Genomic DNA, 24,621 nt, shown 5'->3' with positions numbered 1-24,621 from the left:
GCTGGCATCTTCAGAGACGGCCACATAGCCCGAAAAACCTACAAAGAAACTAAAGGCATCACTTCTGGGTAAACTTTTGATATTATTGGATTTGCTATATGGCTGACACAGCTCCCCTTCGATATTTCATAGGTTTCATGTGGCCTCTCCTTTCTCCTCTCACTGAGTCTCATCCCTCCTCACACCATCTCCCCATCATTTTAAAGAGATAACAGGCCAATGCCACAGATGCAGATGTTTGAGGAGAAGTGGTGTGGTGTCACACATACCCTTTACGACACCACTGGAAAGCACACAACAACAACAACAACAACAATGACTGGCATGTAGAGAGATCTTGTAGTGGTTCTCAACCTTTGGGCCTCCAGAAGTTTTGGACTTCAATTCCCAGAATTCCCAGTCAGTATCCTCATTGTTCAGGAATTCTGGGAGCTGAAGTCTCAAAAATCTAGAGGACCAAAGGTTGAGAACCACTAGCACCTTTGAGACTAATGGAAAGAAAGAAGTTGGCAGCATGAGCTTTCCTAGACTTCCGCCGACTTCCTCAGATGCAGACAGTGGATTGGACCCCAGAGATAGACCTATATATGTCATTGGTATGGGAGGATGTCAATTCAAATTCCTTTGCATCTGGGGAAGTAGACTGAAGGCTGCAAAAGCTCATGCTGCCAATTTCTTTCTTTCTGTTAGTCTCAAAGGTGCTACAAGATCTCTCCCCATACTGATTCTGCAGACTAACATATCTGTGAATTCAATCAAAACCCTTTGTGTATGGAAATGAAGAAGCAAGTCCAGTTTAATGATGGCCCTTAGTGAACAAAGACACTGCGAACTGGCCACTGTGTATGGAAATGGAGAGGCAAGACCAGTTTGGCAATGGAAACTAGCCTGTAGGTGAAGAGAATAGACGACTATAGGATGCTCACCTGAAGATGGAGTCAGATAGTGCTGAAATGTGTGTACTGAGCCAGCAAGCCATTCTCCCTGTTCAATCCATTGCTGAGAGAATGTAGCTTATAGATGGTTCCAATTCTGCTGTTTCTCTTTCCAATCTATCTTTGTAGTTCTCACTGCTCTTACTGTCAGGAGGTTCCTCCTAATGTTGAGCTGGAATCTCTTTTCCTGGAGCTTGCATCCATTGTTTGGGGCCCTGTTCTCTGGAGCAGCAGAAAACAAGCTTGCTTCAGTCTCAGTGTGATAGCCCTGTTTAAGTATTTGAATGCATCTGAGGAAGTAGACTGAAGTCTATGAAAGCTCATGCTGCCAATTTCATTCCATCAGTTAGTCTCAAAAGTGCTACAAGATCTCTCTTAGTACTATGTGAAGGGATATATATATATATACACTATATATATATACACACACACATTAAAACAATACTTTAAAACAATTAAAATAATATATATAGAGAGAGATATAAACACATTTAAACAACACCATATATATATATATATATATATATAAAACATTTAAACAACACTTTAAAAACAATTAAAATAGTATATGTATTAAAACACTTTAAAACAATTAAAATAGTGTGTGTGTGTGTATATATATATAAACACATTTAATCTGCAATTTAAAATACAATTAAAATAGTATATGTATATATATATATAAACATTAAAACACTTAAAAATTAAAATAGTATAGATATACATATATATGAACACACTGAAACAACACTTTAAAAAACAATTAAAATAATACACACACACATATAGTATATATATATATATATATATACTAATATATATAGTGAGCCGCCTTGGGTCGCAACTTGGGAGAAAGGCGGGATAAAAACGAAACAAACGCGAGCTTCACCGCCTTTGGCTCTCCCTTCTAGTTGCCTGGAAGGCACACAACAACAACAACAACAGCAAGGCTTCTTCCCCGAGGGACTACAAGCCCCATGGGGCTGTGCAGGGCTTCCCATCCACCCCAGCCCCCCCCCTCTTCATGGAGGGAGGCGTGTCCGGTGTCTGGCTCCGGAGCCGACGGGGCGGGGAGGAGGAGGCAAGGCAGCGGGGGCTACAAAGCCTCTCCGGCGGAGCGGGTCCGCTTCCTCCCGTGGCTGCTGCTGCTGCTGCTGCTGCTGCGCGAGAAGGCTTTGCCCGACGGACGGAGGGAGGGAGGGAGGGAGGGACGGGGCTGGAGAGCGGGCGGGCGAGTGAGCAGAGCCGCCGCCTTGCCAAGCGCTGAGCCTGGCTGCTGGGGCTGGAGGGCTGCCCCGGAGCCCACCCCGGAGCCCCTTCCCCGGCGCCGAGGCTCCCTGCCAGGCGGGCGCTGCTGCTCCTTCGCCATGCACCCGGGGCCCAAGGACACCACCTTCACCAAGATCTTCGTCGGGGGGCTGCCCTACCACACCACCGACGCCTCGCTCAGGAAGTACTTCGAGGGCTTCGGGGACCTGGAGGAGGCCGTCGTCATCACCGACCGCCAGACGGGCAAGTCCCGCGGATACGGCTTTGTGAGTCTCCCGGCGCCTTCGGCGGGGCAGGAGGGGAGAACCCGGGCTCATCCCGCGTTCAGCTGCCCCGGCTCTGGGCCATTCCCAGAATCCCCTGCCCTTGAGCCAGGGCAGCTAACGCAGTATCAAACCGGATCATATCATGTCTCAGGAGTTTGTATCACGCTGGGGCCGATTTGGGCGTTAAAGAGAGATTAAAGGGCATCGAAAGCATCCCCCAAATAAAGCGGAGATGATTCGAATGCCACAATCCCGGCCAGGGCCACCCAGTTTAACCCCCTTCTGCCATGCAGGAACTCACCATCACATCACACACGACTGCGCAAAGAAAGCGACACCGGAGATGCATTATCGCTGAAATCCCCAAAGTAACAAAAGATGCCTGTTAATGGGAGCCCTTTAAGGGCGGCTTTTGTGCCTGGAAATCATTTTGCGGCGTTCTTTTTCTGGGATATTTGCAGGATAGGCTCCAATCGCCTTCATTTGATAAACTCCTCAGATCCCCCCCCCCACACACACACTTTCTGTGTCCATAACTTTTCTAGTGTGTTTAATTTGTTCCAAAGAGATTTCTTGGAATCATTTTGTTCCATTTCATTTCATTTTGTGTGTGTGCTGCCGTTCTCTCACAAGGGACCCAAGGCAGCTGTGTGAATGCTAGCATCACAGAGTTGGAAGAGATCTCCCCCCCAAAAAAGGCCACCCGGCCCAACCCCAGGCGATCGAAAGGCATCCATGTTACAGGCCATTAATAATGTCAATTAATTATCTTGTGAGTGGAAGGGGAGGGAGTCTGTAAACATCTGGAAAGTCACCTGTGCCTCACTTAGAATCCTAGAGGGGAAGAGACCCCGAGGGCCAGCCCCTGCCATGCAGGAATACACAGTCAAAGCATATTCCAAACACTACATAGAATCATAGAGTTAGAAGAGAGCACAAGGGCCATCCAGCCCAACCCCATTCTGCCATGCAGGAACTCACACCCCAAGCACCCCCTGTGACAGATGGCCATCCAGCCTCTGCTTAAAGGCCTCCAAAGAAGGAGGCTCCATGATCCTCCGAGGGAGGAGTGTCCTCCACTCTCAAACTGCTCTTACTGTCAGGATGTTCTTCCTAAAGTTGAGCTGGACTCGCTTTTCCTATGGTTGCAAAAGGAATCTGGTACCTTCAGAGTATTGAGGACTTCTTCAGTCTATGCCTTGATGATGATGATGATGATGATGATGATTATGATGATGATGATGAAGGCAGATTGGAAAAGACAACAGTGCTCAATAAAGTGGAAGGCTGTAGGATAAGGGGAAGACCACAGCTTTGAATTTCCAGGGCTTAGAAGTCTCTTTTTCATAAGGTCACCATAAATCAATGCCAAGCTGATGGCAAATGAAAACAACATAGAATCGTAGTTGGAAGAGAACCCAGGGGTCATCTAGTCCAACCCCATTCTGCCATGCAGGAATACACAAAGCATCCCCAACAGATGGCCATCCAGCCTCTGCTTAAAGACCTCCGAGGAAGGAGACTCCACTACACTCCGAGGAAGGAGTTTGTTCCACTGTCAAACAGCCCTTACTGTCAGGAAGTTCCTCCTAATGTTGAGGTGGAATCTCTTTTCCTGCAGCCTGCATCCATTGCTCTCTGGAGCAGCAGAAAACAAGCTTGTTCCCTCTTCAATATCCTTCAAATATTTAAACAGTGCCATCATATCACCTTTTAACCTTTTCTTCTTCAGGCTAAACAGTTCCCTAAGTCTCTCTTTATAGGGTTTCATCGTTTCCAAACCCTTCACCATTTTGGTCACCCTCCTTTGGACATGCTTCAGCTTCTCCAAATCCTTTTTGAATTGTGGTGCCCAGAACTGGACGCAGTTTATGTGAATGTGTTTGTAAGCCTTTTTTGTAGCTCTGGAAGAGGGGGTTGCTTAGAGGTTAGGAGACTGAGGCTGTGTCTGCACTTTTGAGATAATACAGCTTGACACTGCTTTTGTGCTATCCAGTGCGATTTGTGGTTTTACAAGGACTTTAGCCTTCTCTGACCAAGAGTAGTAGTGCTTCACAAGTCCACAATCCTGTACAATGGAGCCATGGCCCTTGTAGCTCAATAAAGCCATGGCAGTGAAAGTGGTATCAAACTTCATTATTCCTACAGTGTAGATGCACTCAGAGCTAAACTGTCCCATGACTAGTGCAGCACACATTTGTTGGTTTCAGTCCTCTATACTGTATTTTCGTTTTTGTTTTGGTTAGCTTCAGTTGTAAGACTAGGTCACTGGGTGACCTTGAGCAAGTCACACTCTCTCAGCCTCAGAGGATGACAATGGCAAACCTCCTCTAAAGAAACTTGCCAAGAAAACCCTATCATAGGTTCGCCTTAGGGTCAACATAAGTCAGATTTCCAGTTGAAAATGACTTCAAGGGACAGAACAACAATTGCTTGGGGACTTATGGCAAAGGTGGAGGAAAAGTAGTTTTGCAGACAGGATTCCATCAAGTTATTTAGTATGGAAATGGGAATCCATTGATTTTTTTTTTAGTTGTATTTAAACCACTAGTTCTTATAGCCTTTGACCCTTCATATGTTTTGGATGTCAACTTCCAGAAGCCCCAGCCAGGACCTTTTGCAGGGGATGAAACTCAAAATCTCTGGATGGCCAAAGATAGAGGTCTGAAGTATATATTGTGTGGAACATGTGGAGGGGGATACGGGTCTTTTATTATATTTTTGACTTCTGGCAGTATCTGCTCCATGTGTCCATGGCAGGATAGACTGTTTTCTTGTTCAGAGGTCTCTTCTTTTGCTTCTGCACCATATTGAGGAGCTAGTTCTTGTGTGGACTGTGCAAAACTGATGGTATTCTGCTGGGCATCCCTTGAACTTCAGTGCTTGGTTAACACCAAACTTTCTGTCTCTCTGCGTCTGCATCTTCTTTTGGATTCTGATACTGCGTCCCCACTGCAGAAATAATCCAGGTTGACCCCACTTCAACTTCCACGGCACAGTGCTGTGGAATTCTGGGAACTTTAGTTTGTTGTGGCACCAGAGCCCTGACAGAGAAGGCTAAATGCTTCCCAAAACGATCATTCCAGAATTCCGTATCACTGAACCATGCAGTTAAAGTGGTGTCAACCTGGATTATTTCTGCAGTGCAGATGCAGCCTGAGCCTCGGGACTTTATAAAAACAGCAGCAGTTCACTGGCTACTATTTTAATTTCTCTCTCATTTCTGCTGAAGCATTTTCTATTCTATGAGGTGGGTGGTGGTGGGGAGTGGGTGGAGGGAATGATTTTGTAACCTAATGCGTTCTTCACATTGCATTGGTCTTTTGTCTTAGCTGTTTTTTTCTGTGCCGTTTTACCCTTAGTGCCATGAAGATGAGTGGCATTTTTCTCCCCTTTTCCCTCTTCTGTTCTCATTTCTCATTTTTTCATATAGTTTCTGAAGTGATGAGATGGAGAAAAACCTCCCTTGTCTCCTGAATGAATTCTAAACAGTTCAGGAAAGTGGGTGGGTGGGTGAGGAATAATGATTTTTCTCTTCCCCTGATGCCACCCCAAGCCTGTCATCACATATGAATACTCAGTTCTCCCAACTGTGAGAACTGTAGCCAAAATTGCACCCTCCATCTTATGTGCTGAAGTCACAGCAACCTGAGGAAGGGGGCAAAACTTGCATATGTGTTTTGCTGGTCAATGACCGAATAAACTTTTACTACTAGTTGCATATGTGCAATTAAAGCTATTTCAAGGTTCTCCTACTTGTTCTGGCAGTATTTGAGTCCCTGCCCATGGCATAATGGTTTGAGCATTGAACCACAACTCTGGAAACCAAGGTTTGATTTCCAGCTTGGCCATTTAACCCACTGGGTGATGTTGGGCAAGTCACATGCTCTCAGCCTTAGGGGAGGGCAATGGCAAACCAACTCTGAAATAAACTTGCCAAAACAGAAAATCATGACTTGAAGGCACATAACACACACGCACACCATACACCTGACCTGCCCAGTTTCTTTTTCTTTTAAAGAACAGCTCAATGAGAACTGTGCATGCTCAGCAGCCACAGGGCATGTATAGGGGAGAAGAGCGGAATGGAAAACTGGTCTGAGAGTGTGTGTTACAGGAGTATCCTGGCAACAGGCATAGTTGGTTGCCACTTTGAAGAGGCTTATGAATATGGGCCATGTCTTGCTATATGCCCCATTTCTACAGAAATTATTCCTTGTTAAAACTGTTCCTGGGATCAGCATGGCACCCATGACTAGCTTAAGTGGTTTTAGAAAGGGGATTATAAAAATTCATGGGGGATGAAGCTACCATTGGCTCCCTGCCATGATGGTTGTATGATGCTTCCAGGATCAGAGGCAGCATGACTCTGAATACTAGCTGCTGAGCAAGAACAGTTAGAAGAGGACAGTAACCCTCACCTCTCAAAGACTAGATAGCCATGGTGGAGATTACATAGATCCTTGGTTTGATACAGAGGAAGTTGTCATGTTAGGATCCTAGGAATCAGAGCTTGGAACAGTTACTCCCCTTTTTAAAAACTGCAACTCCCAGATTTCAACAGCCAACATAGCCACTGACCATACTGACTGGCAGGATTCTGGGTGTTGTAATCCAAAAAACCCCTAACAATTTCAAGTTTATGCCCAACCAGACTATTGTCTACAGTGTTGTTGTTGTGTGCCTTCAAGTTGTTTCCAACTTATCATGACCCTAATGTGTACCTATCATGAGGTTTTCTCGTTAAGTTTCTTCAGAGGCAGTTTGCCATTGCCATCCTCTGAGGCTGAGAGAGTGTGACTTGCCCAAGGTCATCCAATGGATTTACATGTCCGAGGCAGAATTTGAACCTTGGTCTCCAGGGTTATAGACCAGTGCTCAAGCTACTACACCCCACAGGCTCCCATTGTCCAACAGGCAGGAGTTGTTGGGAGTATTGCCTAGAGAGGGCAGGGATTGAACCTGTGCCTGGTTGCAAACTATGCACTCCTGACACTGAACTGGATCCTCTTTTCCATGTGTTGGTGGCATTCTTATAACTTTTTACAAATGACATTTCTGAGAGGAGAGCTGCTATTAAAGGAAGCAAGAAGTGGGATTTAATGCTTGGGCCAGACATCATTGCTGTTATCTTCATGATCCATCTACAGAGCTCTCATTCCCCTCCAGCTGTTTGGTGATATTTGTATTTTTTTAAAAAAATTCAGAGTGGCAGCATGTGCTCTTTTTAGAAACTGTTTTATTCCACATATTCCTCTGTCAGCAACTGCTTGTTTCTTTGGATGCATTTAAGCTGTGTCTGTCTGTAATTTAACCAGCTGATTCTGAATTTAAATAAATTAGCACAATAGCCTAAATGCACTGTCAGTTGGCAGAAGGATTGCTTGTTTAGTCTTAGGGGAAAACAGAAGAGAGTGGTGAAACACCTTTAAAGATCAACAAATTTATTGTGGCATCACTGTTTATTGACCCAGTGTGTTTCTTCAGATAGTTTGCTGAAGTGGCCTGGATTCGCCATAACTGAAACATTAGTATTTTTGTTCATTTTTAGAGTGCTTGAAGGTGAATTCCTTTTTCCCACTAAATCTTCTTACTTGTTCTTGGCAGTATTTATGCCCCTATTTATTTACCCATCCTACCTAGTTTTTAGGTCAACTTGGGCTGGGAAAAAGACGGCCAAAGCCCAAAGCCTGTTTCAAGACATCCTAGTGGCATGCGGCATGTAAATGCCACACCGCTGGAGTGTCTTGAAGCCACCCATATCTGGGCGGCTGTCCGACTTCCAGGCGACTTCAGGGTGGTGTATATATTTATTAAAACAAGCCAGCTACATGGCGTATAAGCACTGTGCTCCCAAGCTGTCCAGATGGTAGCTTTAAAGGGCTGTCTGGTGTGGCCCTTTGGCAACCCCCACTTTGAGGTATATAAAGATGGAATGGTGCTCAGCGCTTAGAAATAGTTACAAAAACAAGTAACTTGGCATTGCTTTATTTATACACATACACACACACACCTCTGGGGCTTCCTGCACTGACTGAGGAATGGACTAAAAATCAGTAATTCCCAGCCTCTGGCCTTCCAGATGTTTTGGATTTTGGCACCCAGAATCCCAGACCATTGGGGAAGATGGCTGAGGCTTCTGGGAGCTGAAGTCCAAAACACCTAGAAGACCAGAGTTTGGGAATCACTGGATGAGATGGTGTTTGTAGTTCCCCCCAGCTCTAAGATTCTGTAACAAAGTTGCGAGTGTAATGTGACAAGTGATAACATCACTCCTTTTTCAGTGTAACTGTATTTTAGTTGTTTCTATAGTTATAGGGTGTGTGTGGCCTCATTATATAGACGTTGTTTGTGCCACAAGCCAGTAACTTGTAGCATTCTGATGTTTCTTTTTTTAAAAAGAACAAAAGCAAAACTCCTAAGAGTACTTTCTAGGTATTTTCAAAGAACAGTGAAGTAAAGACTAACATCAGATTCGTCTGTGGCACCTGTAAAACAAATATATTATACTGTACTATGAAGTTGCATAGACTACTTAGTTGACTTCCTCAAATGTGAGGTGTAAGATCTTCAAGGTTCAGTAGTATATACAGTGCCTCAGTCTTAAAGAAGTATTAAAATTTTTTTTTGTTTTTTTGTGCTGCAACAGACTTTTCATTTTAATGGGAGTCATGTTGAGTTAGCTCTTAATTACTTTTTTTTAAACAAATGACTTTGTAGGGGGATTGGGACTGTAACTGCATGTAACTGCTTTTTTAAAAGAATCACTTTCCAAGCTGTGACTGAGCCCACCTGTCTTTTACTTTTGATGTCAGACAGGAAGCAAACAAGAATATCGGTGGAGGCATGAGGCTTTCTTCTTTATATGTCACATAAAGGATTATCCCCTCTTAGAGCTTGGGGGTGGTTGGGGGGGGGTAGGTTTTCAGTTTTGTGCCAGTGCTTGCAAAAAGGAGAGGAGAGAATGAGCAGTGAATACACTTGACTTTCTGTCTTTGCAAATGTCGTTTATGCTTCTTCCCAGGTGACCATGGTGGACAGAGCTGCAGCTGAGCGGGCATGCAAGGATCCCAATCCCATCATCGATGGCCGGAAAGCAAATGTCAACCTAGCATATCTGGGAGCAAAACCAAGGAGTATTCAAACCGGTGAGGCATACATTTCTCTCTCCCTTCCTCCCTCCCTCCCTTCCTCCCTCCTCATTTGGTCAGGCTCAGGCTTAAATTAGTTCATGGTCTCTCTGGATTTGAATAGGACAATCCAAATAGGGCTCTCTGTGTGTATATTCTGTGCCCCAGGAAGCTCATTCTGCCATCCAAATAAACTCTGCACGTTAAGCTTATTTTGTGCAATTGTTTCTGCTGCCAAGAATGATGGGTGCTTCAAAGCTATTGGCAGCCTCTTGGCAAATGGTAGAGGAGCTGAAGCAGAGAAAGGCAGCAGCAGGCCATGCAGTGGTGTGTGCACTCCGGCTCCAAACAGCTGAGCATGGCGTGCCTGTGCGCTTATGGACAGTCAGCTGATGAGATCATCCTCTGCCACTGGCTCCTTGTAGACTGAAGTTCAGAAAAAGGCTGGCATGCTACAATGGCTAGCCATAGATTATTAGAGTTGAAAAGGACCACAAGGACCATCTACTCCAACCCCACAGCTCAATGAAGGAATATATGACATCCTGGAATACATCCATAAGGATGCTTATCCAACATCTGCTTAAAAACCTCCAAAGATAGAGAGTCCACCATCCACTGAGGCAGCCATTCTACTGTCAGATAGCTCCTTCTAAGTTCTTCCTAATGTTTAGATAGAATTTCTTTTCTTGAATCAATTGGTTTGTGTTCCAGTCTTTGGAACAGCAGGAAATAAGCTTGTTCCATCTTCTACGTCAAATCCCTTCAGATATTTAAAGAAAGCTATCATATTACCTCTCAGTCTACTCTTCTCCAAGTTGAGCAGATCCATTCCCTCAGTCATTCCTCATAAGGCTTGGTTTACAGACCTTTGGTCATCTTGATTGCCCTTCTCTGGACACAGTTCACCGTGGGATGACACTTTGTAGATTGTACACACCAAATCCTTCAGTCAGCATAGCCATGCTGAGAGTTGTAGTCCAAAAGGTAACATTTCAAACTCTGAATAGTCAAGAGCCTTGGCCACAATGCCAAAGCTACATCCTGTTTGAATTACTGTAGCACATTTGATCAGAGCCAGTTTGGTGTAATGGTTTGAGCATTGGACTACAACTTTGGAGACCAGAGTACAATTCCTGCTTGGTCATGGTAACTTTGGACAAGTAACACACTCTCAACTCCAGAAAACACTATGATAGGGCCACGCCTTGTTTTGCTGCGTGAGGAAGGTGCAGCGGACAAACCGCACGGCTTCCTCATACAGCAAAAAGAACCCGTAAAAAGCGGGTTCTTTTTGCGGCACCATTGTGACGCCACAGTGCACCAATGATGCACTCGCGACGTCACAATGGCGTCGCAATGTGCAGATGCTAAGCGTCTGTTAAGTCAAAATGTAACATCTGTACAGGGCGCTGCCATTTTGACATACGGAATACATGCCAGGGTTGCGGGGCGTCTGTAAGCGATGCCCCAAGGCAACCCTAGCATGTATTCCTTACGTGCTAAAAGGCCCATCTGAACTGGGCCATAGTCTCATTAAGTGAGACTGACTTTTTAAAAAAATATTTTTAATTTTAAATAAACTTTATTGTTAAAAAAATACAGTTATTAACATACACACCATTACATTCAATCAATACATAAAGTTCTTATATGCATATACTTAAGAGTGAAGAAGTAACCAACTAAACCAAAAGAAAAAGATCAACCTTTGTTTTTTGCCTGATTCTTTTTTTCTTTTATATTTCCTCCTCTTCCTTTCTTCTTAAACCTTTTACTTATTACCTTCCCAAATTTTTCTTCTTCCCTACCTCCACCTTCCTTTCTTTCTCTCTTCCCCATCTTCCTTTCCTATCTACTTTAAGTCCTCTCTAAAGTCATCCTTAATATCCTTCTTCCTACCTTCTCTTACATACCCATAACCTTCTTCACTTACCTACCCTTCTTCAGGGACGTAGCCAAGGGGGGTGGGTTTGGGGGTCCACCCCCGCGTCAGGCCTGGGCAGTCCAAGCTCCTCTCCCCCCCCTCCTCCCTCCATCAAACCACGACTCGGAGAGGGAAAAGGGGAAAGACAAAACAAGGTTGCAAGCTCGGGGGGGGGGGAGAGAGAGAGAAGAGAGGGAGAAGGGGGAGGGAGTGAGTGAGTCCCGTGATTCTTTCCCTTTCGTCCATCGAGCCAACTTTCCATCGCTCCTCCTCCCTTGTGCTTTTGCCAGAATAAAAGTCTCTTCCTGTAGGAAGAAGAAGGGAAGAAGGGAAAAAAAGGAAGGAAGAATGATAGGGAGGGAGGGAGGGAGAACTGAAGAAAAGAAGGAAAAGAAGGGGAGAAAGGAAGAAAGAAAAAGGAAGGAAGCTTCTAAAAGGAAATATAAAAGAAAAGGTGACTTCTAATTTTCCTTTCAGCAGTTATATCCATATACAATATAGTAAAGTAATAATAATAATAATAATAATAATATCCCTTACCCAAAATGCTGAGGACTAGATGTATTTTGGATTTTGGAGTTTTTCAGAGTTTGGTATATTTATATACAGTATGTCTAATGGGATATAATGGGAGATGGGATCCATGTGTGTCTCATATGCATCTCATAGACATAGACTGAAGGTAATTTAATACACAATATTTTTAAAATAATGTTGTGCTTCTGTACACTGAGCTTCAGCAAAACCCTGAGACCACTATTCCTTGTAAAATTCAATAATTCAGTAATTGATCTAAACCTTCAGGATTCCCAGGTGTCTTTGAGTTGGGGTCAGACCAGATGCTCTCAGGATCAGTTTTGGGTTTTGGAATAATTTAGGTTTCAGAAGTCCAGAGAAAGGAGACTCAGACTCTACTCTGGACATTTCTGCTGAGAATGGACTCATGTTTTCAAAAACAGTCATTTCTGGATTTTTGCAACAACAAAAAAGAGGAGGGTCTGTGATGCAAAAAGGCAAGAGGCTTCCTTCCAGCCTTGTTTTTTCTCTTTTTTAAAAGACAAAGTGAATAAAATACAGTTAGCTGGCCCTTTTTCAGCATGTCAATGGGGATGCTTTGATGGAGAGTTCCTGCATGGCAGAATGGGGTTGGACTGGATGGCCCTTCTTGGGGTCTCTTCCAACTCTATGATTTTATTATTTATTAATTAATATATGGAATCAATCTAAGATGATGAATTGGGGCTGTGGAGTCCTATGGCCCTGCTCCAGGCAATGCTAGACTGCAGGCCCCATCATCCAGCAGCACCACAGACTGCTGGGAACTGCACACTGCAGCAATAATCCAGTTCGACACTACTTTAATGCTATGGAAAATCCTGGGATTTGTAGTATGTTGTGCCACCAGAGCTCTCTGACAAAGAATGCTAAATGTCTCACAAAACTACAATACCCAGATATTGTTGTTGTTGTTGTTGTTGTTGTTGTTATTTTCTAATATCCTGCCTTTCTCCCAATATACGGACTCAAGGTGGTGATTTTCCATAGCATTAATCTATAGTATATCTTTCTACAATGTAGATGGACACCTCCATTACATAATTTGTTGAGGATGCTTTGATAGGGAGTTCCTGCATGGCAGAATGGGGTTGGACTGGATGGCCCTTGGGTCCTCTTCCAACTCTATGATTCCATGATTCTATAGCACTCTGAGCCTACTGTGATTCTAATTGTTTTTAAATGTATAAAGGTATAAAGTCTTATAATGCAAGCCATGCACTGATGGACTATTACACTATAATTTTTTATTGATTGATTTTATACCCTGCCTTTCTCCCAAAATAGGATTCTCTTAAAGGAGTTTGTTTATTATAAAAAGAAAGGAACGTATAATGGCTTGGAATTAAAAATGATGATAGATAGATAGATAGATAGATAAGTCTTGGAATTAAAAAGTGTGTGTGTGTGTCTTAAAATTAAAAATCCCTCTTGGAAGTGGGAATGAAATGTTGTGTGGATACAGCCTGGGTTCTTAGCTCAGCTCAGAAGTTGGAATGCAGTGTCTCAAAGCATGAGCAGAGTGTCTCTGAGCATGAACAGAGTGGCTGCCGCTCATTGTGTGAGCAGCTGCACTTTGCTTTATCGAGCTGAATTTATCTGATGTAAATACCTTCAGAGGAAGGACTCAGTTTGCATCTGCACTGAAAAAAATAATCCAGTTTGATGCCACTTTAACTGCCCTTGGCTCCATGTTGTGAAATGCTGGGATTTGTAGTTTGTTGTGGCACCTGACAGATGACTCAACAGGTCTTCAAAACTACAGATCCCAAGATTCCATAGCACGAAGCCATAACGGAAGTTAAAGTGGTGCCATTGAGGTGTCGAGGGTAAACGCTCGACCCTCTTTTTGTATCTTGGGGGGGGGCTCTTAGCCTCTCAAAATGGTGGCACTTAGTCTTGACCCCCCCTTCCCAAAATCCTGGCTACGTCCCTGCCTTCTTCTCCCTATATCTCTTTCTACTTCTCTCTAGGTCTTCTCTAGATTTCTCTATCTATCTTCTTATCTCTTCATCTTCATTCATACTATTCCTTCCTTCATACTTCCTTCCTTCCTACCAATATCAGTCCTGTTATTGACTAGTTAGACTTTCTTACTTTGATATCTACTTACATAGATCCAATGTCTAGGTACCATAATTAAAATTTAATTTATTATAATCTATCAATTGAAATTTATTACTGCTATCTTTCCCCATTTACGTTCAAAAAATTCCATTATTTTTCTCCATTCTTCCATATATTAGTTGTTGTTGTTGTTATTATTATTATTATTATTATTATTATTATTATTATTATTAACCTTTATTTATAAAGCGTTGTAAATTTACACAGCGCTGTACATACAATCTTTTTAATTAGATGGTTCCCTGCCCTCAGGCTTACAATCTAAAAAGACACGACACAAAAGGAGAAGGGAGTAGTGGTGGGGAAGGGGGTGAGGTCCAGCAGTTCCTCTCTACCTCCAAGGCCTGGATCAAGGCAGATGGAGTCAAGTCTTTGTAATGACTTGAAGGAATACAACAACATGTTTGATATAGGGCTATTTTTGAAAAGAAAAGAAAAGAACAGTCGAGCTGGCCCAGAAAACTGTAAAATACCTGTACTGGCAAATAGAAAACCATAGATAGTCTCCAAATTGGGGGGGGGGCAGTTAATCATCATTGTCAGAATAAATTAAGAAATATGAATAAGCAATAAGCAGAACCATTGCTATCCAGAAAATGATCAGCATTTTAAAAATCTTTATAGAAAATTGGCTTGTGATTTAAGAAATTAATGAACTATAGTTGGTGCGTAAGAGAAAGTAGTTGGTTAAAATATGGGATATGTGCATATACAGTCATAAATCCTCACAGAAAGACATTTGAAGCTTCTTAGGGTTACTGAAGACTGATGAAAATAAAGAGACAGTATATGAACAAAGCAAAACTATTAATGCAACTGACCAGAGTTGGACTTATTTCTGAGTGGGCAGGCTTGCTCAGGCCTACTGCACTTTATAAATAAATAATGTGTTGCATGGGCTAATCTGACATTGCTCTTGTTAATGTTTTCTCTAGGTTTTACCTTAGGGGTGCAGCAGTTACATCCAGCTCTCATTCAGCGACCTTATGGGTAAGTAGAATTTGTTTTCCTAGCTTTGTGACCAGCCAGTTTGAATAGACACAGAAGCCTTATCTGTGGCAAGGCTTCCAGTAATTGCTTTCTGTTTTGGTACGCTTTTCAAAAAGTTGTGATAGCTTTCTCTTGCCCCTTTCAATTTATTGTGGCTCTGCCTGGATCCACAAATTACAAACAGCACATCAGGTTCTTCTTCAACTCATGTTTCCTTATTTTCTTTCACCGTCCATAGCCCATTTTCCTTTTATGTTGTACCTTTTTAGATTGTAACAGTACAGATTGCTGACATGTATATTTATGTGTGGGTTTAATAGATACATAAGACATAAGACAGTCTTTTCAGCTGCAGAGTGGAATGTCAGTGCTATTAAATTGAAAAACAAAGGAAAGAATCCCAAGAGAAAGCTGTTCTTTCTCTTCCTGGGTTCTTCCTCTTCCTGTGCTTTTCCTTTTCCCTGTCATGCATGCCTCACTGTCATATGTCCTTTCCATGCCCTCATCCAGCCTTCCCCATATGCTCAGTTACAGTAGTCCCCCACTTATACAAAGGGAAACCATTCCAAGACCCCAGTAGATGCCTGAAACCATGGATAATATCAAATCCTATACTAATAATAATTTTGGATTGGAATTGACTGTAACTGAAACCATGGAGAATGAAATGCAGATCAATAATATTGTTGGACCATGACTGGCCACAGGTAACTAAAATCATGGAACCACAGATAAGGGTGAACTAGTGTATTTTATAGAAGCTCATGTGGTAGAGAAGGAAGCAGTCTGTGGGTTCCTTCTGGATAAGGGTCTCTGCAGAGAAAGTTTCACTCTGTAATAATGTTCCTCCTCACTTAACCAGTCACTTCATGCAACTGCAAAGAATTTCTTTTCTTGGTACTTTTCTTCTGCCTCCCATTTGAAACGTTGAAGTGCTTCATTAATACTGATCCACTGAGCTTTTGTTTCCTATGGATGCACTATGAAGCTCTTCTGTACAGGGTCCATTCAAAATGACTTAGGTCAATGAAGGGACATGGCATTTCTGGGTTTCTGTTGACATTATGACCAGGAGCAATGCTAGCTGGGGGAAACTCTGGGAGTTGTAATTCCTCTAAAAATAACATTTCCTCATTCTTCTAAGGACCCTAGCAAGTTGAACAAGCCTTGTAAAATGCAAGGACAATTATTGTGGGGTATGTGTGTGTTTTGGTTTTTGGTTTTGCACAGTTCTCATTTAAATGGGGCCCATGCATGAGGTATTAGATGTATTGGTTGTGCCTTGCTGCTTTTGTGCTCCTTGCAACAATCCCAGCATAGAAAATGAGTTGCCTTTGGATAAAAAGTGTAATATTCTCTGAAAGAAACATTAGGTCAAAAATTGATTCTGGACAGATGTTATTCGGGGCTTGAGGAGTCTACGAAGTGAGCCATTGTCCCCAGTTTTCAATAGAATATCCATCTCTCCCCAGTCCAAAACATCCTCTTTCTATGCACCTAATAGGATCTGGCAGCTGCTTTGGAAAAGACAAGGGTACTCTGAGACAACAATAAGGACTGTCTGTCATGCTACCTTCATTTAACTGTTTAATGATTGATGCAATTCCTTTTTTGAAAAAAAAATCTTAAAAAAATATTGCTGTGTGTCTTATGTGTGTTTGTCCCTAAAGAAGTTAAGAAAAGTAAGTTCTCTTGTTTTGTGTGTGTGTGTGGGGGGGGGGGTTGGAAGGCATCTGGGACAGTGCATTGGCTTTTCTTTGCTAAGTAGAATTAATATTTAATCTTATTTTTTCTTGTCTTCCACACATAGGCTGTCTTTCTTTTCATCCCGCCAGCCTTTCTGTTGTCTATTACACAACTGTGTTGAGTTCATGCTTCTAAAGGTTTTATTGCTGTGCAAGATGGCATTGTCATAACACTTGAGTTCCACTTCTGTGTGTTGTTAACCCACACTGGGAATTTTTCCTCCCCACAAATAGTCAATAACTGTTTTGGATGTGTTAGAGGAGGGAGCATTCCTAAATAAGGAATCTGTTCTTGGTCTTAATAGCCCCAGGGGTGGGGAAGATCACAGTTTTATGTGGGTCTACATGTATTTCTCTTTCCTTTCCCCTTAAGAACCAGTATTTGTTGGGGGGGGGGGGGGAGGCAATCTGAGAATAATAGCAAAACTCCAGTGTGTTCAGTGTGGTGGGTTTTTCTTTTGTCCCTGTGTGTGTGTGTGTTAATGAGTGTCTCAGTTGCTGACATTTCCTAACTTTGCAGTTCTTGGCTAACATAGGCATTTGCAGAACTGATTTCAGAATTAGATTCTTGCATTTTTAACCACCACCACCCACCACAACATTGAAAATAGCAGGCATGTTAATCGTAATGTACCATGAATACTGAACTCTCAGCCAATGAAAGTTGTGCTAAAATAGTTATTAGTAGAGCTTTTAATAGAGTGTTACTGGAAGTTGCTATGTAGAACAAAGCCCCACTTGACAGTAGCTTAAAGTTCGGTTGACAGGCCAAAAGTAGATGGGTTGTATAGAATGAGTAGCGCAATATGGGGCAGGAAAACACAACAAAGCACTCTTAATTTTCCAGCTCATCAGTGAATACCCAGGCTAGAATGCCTGTGCCTATCTGTCAGAAGTGGTCTTCAGCAAATCAACTTGCCAGGAATGAGGGAGTTCTTGATTTTGGGAAGCCAGAGCACTTAGGGAGGGAGGTGGCATTACATTGGGTAAATTAGAGTGCTATGGGGGAAAAGTGGAATAGACTTAAAGGTCTTATGTTCTCCATTTCTCAGTGGCATCTGGAGAGGTTTCTTCCCTTTCCCAATCTTCTGTACCATTCCTGTGAATCCTGCACATCTGTTGGTGGACTGGATGGATATGTGCTTTTACATCATTTCCAGTTTCTTACCAGAAGTGTTTAGGTTGTGTCACTCCCCTTTCCTTTTGCAGAACTACTTCTTCCATACAGTTACCTGAGAGATAACTGAGTTTCTGTGTTTTAGTAAAAAACAAGGGAGTGAGGTCAATGGACTAAAAATAGTGCCCAAGCCTAATTATTTGGGGGGGGGGATGTTGTTGTCATGTTTTGAGGCACATTGCACTATTTTAGATGCAGAAGAGGATTTCTTTTAAACAGGAAATGAGCTGGAAGTTGATTTCCAGGTTACTGTTTTTATTTTGTTTTTAAATGCTTCTTTTCAACCTCAAACAAGCTAGGTAATCATTTTAGCAATCTACAGAAAAAGGAGATGTTGGGGGAATGAAGATATTAGTCTCCTGTTGGGGGCTATTGGGGGCATTTTAAATTTTTTTCAGGGAGCAGCCCTCCAAGGGCTCCTGGAGGGCAATGAAACCCTTCAACCCTAACAGTTGTTCACCCTTCAGAGATAAAGCTGTGTTAGTCTGTAGAATCAATATATAGAGCCCTGGTGGCACAATGCCTGTATTGCAGCCACTCACTCACAGACCATAAGGTTATGAGTTCAATACCAGCCAGGGGCTCTGGGTCGACTCAGCCCCACATCCTTCCGTAGGTCGCTAAAATGAGTACCCAGCGTGTTGGGGGCAATTAGCTTACACTTCATAAACCGCTTAGTACATTCTCCAGAGAACAGGACCCAGAACATTGCATACAAGCTACAGGAAAAGATTCCACCTCAACATTAGGAGGAACTTCCTAACAGTAAGGGCTATTCGACAGTGGAACACACTCCCTCAAAGAGTGGTAGAGTCTCCTTCTTTGGAGGTCTTTAAGCAGAGGCTGGATGGCCATCTGTTGGGGATGCTTTGATTGAGAGTTCTTGCATGGCAGGGGGTTGGACTGGATGGCCCTTGTGGTCTCTTCCAACTCTATGATTCTTTGATCGTTAAGCAGTATAGAAATGCACTTGCTATTACTAAATCTTGTAACACCTTTGAGACTAACTGAAAGAAACCAGTTGGCAACATGAGCTTTTGTAGACTTCAGTCTACCTCTTCAGATGCATTTAGTGGAGTGGAAACCAGGGACAGACATATACAGCCGCCCCTCTGGTTTTTTTGCGGGGGATTTGCCAATATTCAATCCCTATTGGCTTGAATGGAGGCATGTGCGTGTGCTCCATTTTGTCCCCCCTCCATTTGCCACCCACAAATGGGCGAGGGATGCAGATTCCAAGACCACGAGAATGGAGGGGCTACCATATATGCCATTGGTATGTGAGAATGTCAGTTCAAATCCAAAATCCTAGTTGTTCAGTCCTGATATTTAAAAAATGAAGGAAGGAGGAAAATAAGTCCTTTAATTTCAGTATAAGCGTTCATGGGCTGGAGTCTAATTCCTCAGATGCATTGCCTGTGTATTAATGCCTAGTAAGGTAAATTAGGATACAGGATGCAGGATACAGAAGCAGAACAATTTTATTATTAATACTGGTAACAAATCTTCAAAGGGTTGGCACAACATAAACCTTCTGTAAATTGATATGCAGGTCTTGAGGTTGCCAGGCTGTTAATTATCTCTGAAGTTTTGAAGCAATATATATATCTTCTTTCAGAAAAGTTAGTTTAGTTGTAGGCAGAGTTTTTTTCTTATAGATCCCTCTTTCCCTGTTACACACACAACAGTAATAAAAACTTGTGTGTTGCGCTAAGAAAGCATTCTCCCGTTTCTCTTTTAATAAACTGCAACTTGTGCATGTATCATACTTCAGATATTTCCTTTCCAGTCTTCCCTTGAAATTCCTTTGTTCCACAACAGCCCCTTTATGAAGTGAGGCAAAATGTCCTGGAAACCTGAGGTGATCCTGACACTGTGTATTGCAGTTTCTCATGTCAGATTTGTACCCATTTAGCTTTCTGCACAGAGCTGTGTTTGTCCTTTGTAAAATGCATAGGACATTGCTAACAGAATATGAAATGTATTACACTGGAAGATGTCCACATAAATGATCTCCTGATGTTGTGGGTGACATTATTAGGACCTGTAATGGTGTGGTCAGAGTACATGTGGAGACAGAATTGGGATCTGGGCTTGTAGCAGAGTTTTGTTCCAGACTTGTCTCTTTTCCTTCCCTGTCTTCCTCAGTGTCAGCAGCTGCAAACCTCCAGCCTCCATGTCTCAATCTGAATTTTTTCCCCCTCCTATATCATTAGAGCTACCAGTATACAGGCGCCCCTCTGTTTTTGCAGACTTGGAGTCTGCATCCCTCACCCATTTCTGGGAGGCAAACAGAGGGGGACAAAATGGGGTGTGCGCCTACGGGCACACACCTCTATTCATACCAATGGGGCTTGAATATTGGTGATTTTCTGTTTTCATGGGGGGAGGGCAGAACAGATCCCCCTTGAAAGCGGAGGAGCACTGCATTCTTTTTGACTGCCATGCTCTGCCAAAAAGACCAATTAATGGATCTGAGAGCAAATCAAGTGTGAACTCTCCCTAAGAGCCAAATTGTCTAAGCTGTGGTTTTCATGATTTGGACATACCATGAAATTACTTGACTCAATTGGAAAAGACACTAATGTTCAACAAAATGGAAGGCAGTAGGAAAAGAAGAAGACCACATTCTGGATGGATTGACTCAATCAAGGAAGCTGTGGCCCCGAATGTGCAAAACCAAAGCAAGCCTGTTCCTGACCAGTGCTCTTGGAAGTGTTTTGTTCATAGGGTCACCATAAATTGAAGCTGACTTGATAGCAAACAACAACAGCAGCAGTATGTTCTTTGTAAAGAGTAAGCTTTGTAATAAATGGACTAGATTAGAGAAGAGAGAGCAATGTCAAATCCACATTTTAGTTTCCTCAGCCTTTGTCCATTCACCAGATCCATTTGCCAATTATTTTGTCTACCTCCCCAACCCCCCACTCCCAAAGGAGAAAGTGGACTCCCAGGGACTGAATGACCGCACCTAAGGGGTGGCCAGCAGCCGCTCCATTCAGTGCCGGATCAGGGCAGCGGAAACTACATGCCACGGCCCTGATCTGGTATTTCTGTGGCTCAAAAAGGAGCCACAAAAAGCAGCTCCTTTTTGCACTGTGGAAAGGGCATCTTTGCCACCGCTGCAGCACCTTCTGGTGCACCTTTTCGTGCTGCGTCATCTGGATGCAGTGTTAAAGGAGTGCCGTGATGCCGCCTGCCGTGTGGTTGGGCATACAGTGTAACAGCAGCATCAGGGCAGCCTCGGGGCATGTGTAGTGTGGATGACACGCCCCCACTCTGCACTGAGTCCAGCGTATAATGCCAGTCTGTACAGGCTGTAAGGGTCTCAACAGACGACCCCTAAAGAGCGGCTTCATGCTGCCCCTTTCCTCACCAGATTGGGGCCGCAGCAACCACACACTGTGGCTCCAGTCTGGTCTTTCCTTGACACAAAAAGAAGCTGCAAAACCGGATCCTTTTGAGCCGTAGAAAGGATGATGATGATGATGATGATGATGATGATGATAATAATATATTTATTTATTTATATCCCGCCTTTCCGCATATCAAGGCGGCTTACAGTATAAAATGCAACAGTACAATAAAACCAACAAGGAAATTACAGTTAAAATAACAAGCACAGATTAAAATAACAATGTCCAGCTAGCTCGAGATAACAAAACAATAACATTGGGGGGGGGGAGGGGAGGCAGCATCGGGGACAGTTGGGGGAAAGCCTGTTGGAATAAAAAGGTTTTTAACCCCTTTTTAAACTGGTCAAGGGAGGTGGCCGAGCGGAGCTCGCCGGGAAGCGAGTTCCAGAGCTGAGGGGCCGAGGTGGAAAAGGCCCTCTGCGTTGTTATAACATATTTCGCATCTGGAACTCTCAGTAATTGCTTCCCGGCAGATCTGAGTGTGTGGGGCGGATTGTATGGAGAGAGGCGGTCCTCCAAGTACCCTGGGCCCAAGCTTTGGCTTTGGCCGCCACGGCAGTGACTTTTCAGCGCTCCTTTGGTGCTGCACCAACTGAGCACTGTGATGCCCCTTGCCATGTGGTTGGACATACAGCATAACATTGGCATGGTTGCGGCCGCCATGCCTAAGCTGCGCCACCCCCACATCGGCATATAATGCTGGTCTGTAGAGGCCCCTAGTCTTCATTTTGATGAAGTGCTTTTTCTGCAGAAAAGGAAGAAAAACCTTGAATGGATTTAACTGGGAAAAAGGGAAAGACTAATTTCTCTATTTTTGAAAATAGATTCCTGCTGGATTGTGTTGGGGCTTGCTTGGGAAGTGGGGGTAATACTTAATTTTCAGAAAAAGATCTGCAGAGGATAAGGGGAAGCAATGTCATCTTCCTTATTGAACCTTCTTCACTTGCTAGGGGAAAAAAGAAAGGCAGTCTCCATGAATTCAGAGGCAGTTTTGCTATATTCCTGCTGGTTAGTAGAACTAATCTTTGTTTCTCAAGGTCTGGCTCAACTGTGGAATCCTAGAGAAAATTCCCTATGATGTGCCTTTGCTTTAGGAAGTCCTACCCTGGAGCTTAAAGAGTTAAGCTAAACAGTAGATTGCTTTCTTGCTTTCATGCCTTCTCCAGCCACTGCTTGATGGTCCTGGTTACTAATGCAATTTATAATATTGTTATTAATGTCAAAATAATAAATAAATAGCTATTCACAGTGCAATAAAGAAGGCCTCAGCTGTATTTAGAAATTACAACATGGAGGCTGGACGCTAATACAGATGCTATTTACAACAGCATTACTCTGATAAATATGGCATATGTTTTTGCTCCAGAGATTCAGCTTTGAGTCTCGACTGCACATTTTGTGCCTGTGAGACTAGTGGTAACCCAGTAGTTGTTCCTTGGAGCAACTAAAGCCATTTCTTCTGGGAGCATCTTGGAGGAACTGCTTGTCATCATGGAGGAACAACTTTGCCACCAGCTTGTTTTCCTGGTCCTCCCCCAGCAGCTTCCTCCTCCTTTCCCACCACTCCTGAGTTTCAAATGTGTATGGCTTAGAAAGTATTCTGAAATCTCTGCCAGCATATTATTGCACACATTTGCATAGATTGTGTAGTTTGGCTTTATGGTGACTCTGTGCACCTCCTGAATTATATAGGAGCCAAGATGGGCAATTGTGCTAGGTCCAAAGGTAAATCTGATTTACCTTTGAGTGATTCATAGACTGCCGAAAATGTCTAAACAATCCAGATGTGGCTGGCTGGAAGTATACAGTTTTTTTTAAAAAATAATAATAATAACCTGGCACTTTTTAATGTTAAAATGTTCAAGGGGTGGTTCATGGAAAGGGCTCTGCAATATATTCAAAAAGAGAATTGCAGTTCACCATTTATTTTTTACCCCCAAAAACTGTAGTCCAGGGAGTCTGGAACAGTCAAGGGTCACAAAATTTGCCTTGGGGCCACATGCAACCCCAGGGCCACACTTCATCCACCTCTGTGATGGTTCTGCACTAGCACAACAAGTGGATATATTTTTAACAGACTTGCACAAGGAGGCGTCCTTATTCAAGCTATTCCCCATAATTCCTTGGCTGTGCAGCAGTCTGGGATGCACTTGAAACTATCACACAGCATTATTTTAGCACTAAGGTTCCACTGTAATTGCCACGGATGCATTCTATGGATTCCTGGGGTTTGTAGTTTGGTGAAGCATCTGAGCTCTTTGGCTGAGAACTGTAAATATCCTTGACTAACCTGAAAATCCTGGGATTCCACAGGATGGAACCATGGCAGTTAAAGTGGAATTGTAGCACTGTAACTGTGTAGTGTGAAAGGGCTCCACATGTGATGCTTCAGCTCAGCTCTGTGTCACCATTCCAGGCTGGCTGCCTCTTTTATCTCTCCAGCCCCATGGAGTTACACCATCGGAGCCCCCAGCAGGATTCCCACCTATTTTTGCATAATTGTGTAAACTCATATGCTTGAACCATTGGTGGCTATTGGCTTTGAGGTATCACTTCCACAGAAAGAAGCTGCATATCTTAGAATCCCAGACACAAGGGACAAACAAGGTCATTGTTCTCAAGTACAAATGCAGTGAGATGGTTATAGTAGCTAAGAAAATGGACACTAGTACTAGATGTGACCAGAGCTTTGGAACAATACCATTTTTAAAAAAACTGTAACTCCCAGAATCTCTCAACCAGTGGGGATCACTGGCATGGCTTTTGCAGTTCATAACATTAAATCCAAACATTTTGGACCTGATGGCCCTTGATTTGATTTAGCCGAGATAGTACAGTAATTCTTATGGATACCAGTGGGGAATCTCTGTACCAGACCTTTCACAATTGCCCATCCCAGTTTAACATAACTACAGGTGACTGATCCTGGAGTTAGCTTTGTTGAAACCTTTCTGGCAGAGAAGAAAAGGATTTCTGCAAAATGCCAAAGATATATCTAAGAGAAAATGCACCCTTTCCCTTTTGTAAGGTCTGTGGTTTCATTAATGTGCATAATCTCTCCACAAATGCCAATTGCAATATTCT

General features: G+C 43.1%; 1 protein-coding gene across 2 annotated transcripts in view; it reads left to right on the top strand.

Annotated features, from left to right (window-relative positions):
• Positions 1-2,155: 2,155 nt before the first annotated feature.
• RBM38 (RNA binding motif protein 38) overlaps positions 2,156-24,621 on the top strand; it is a 76,877-nt gene continuing 54,411 nt past the window's right edge. For both annotated transcript variants that reach the window (XM_042465942.1, XM_042465941.1), the window contains exons 1-3: positions 2,156-2,470; positions 9,495-9,618; positions 15,145-15,199. In XM_042465942.1, coding sequence (XP_042321876.1) covers positions 2,303-2,470; positions 9,495-9,618; positions 15,145-15,199 — 347 coding nt within the window. In that variant the 5' untranslated portion in view covers positions 2,156-2,302. The remainder of the gene's footprint in view (positions 2,471-9,494; positions 9,619-15,144; positions 15,200-24,621) is intronic.

This window comes from Sceloporus undulatus, chromosome 4, assembly GCF_019175285.1.
Source record: "Sceloporus undulatus isolate JIND9_A2432 ecotype Alabama chromosome 4, SceUnd_v1.1, whole genome shotgun sequence".
In the NCBI taxonomy this organism is placed as follows: Eukaryota; Metazoa; Chordata; class Lepidosauria; order Squamata; family Phrynosomatidae; genus Sceloporus; species Sceloporus undulatus.
This window is presented reverse-complemented; position numbering and strand designations above follow the sequence as displayed.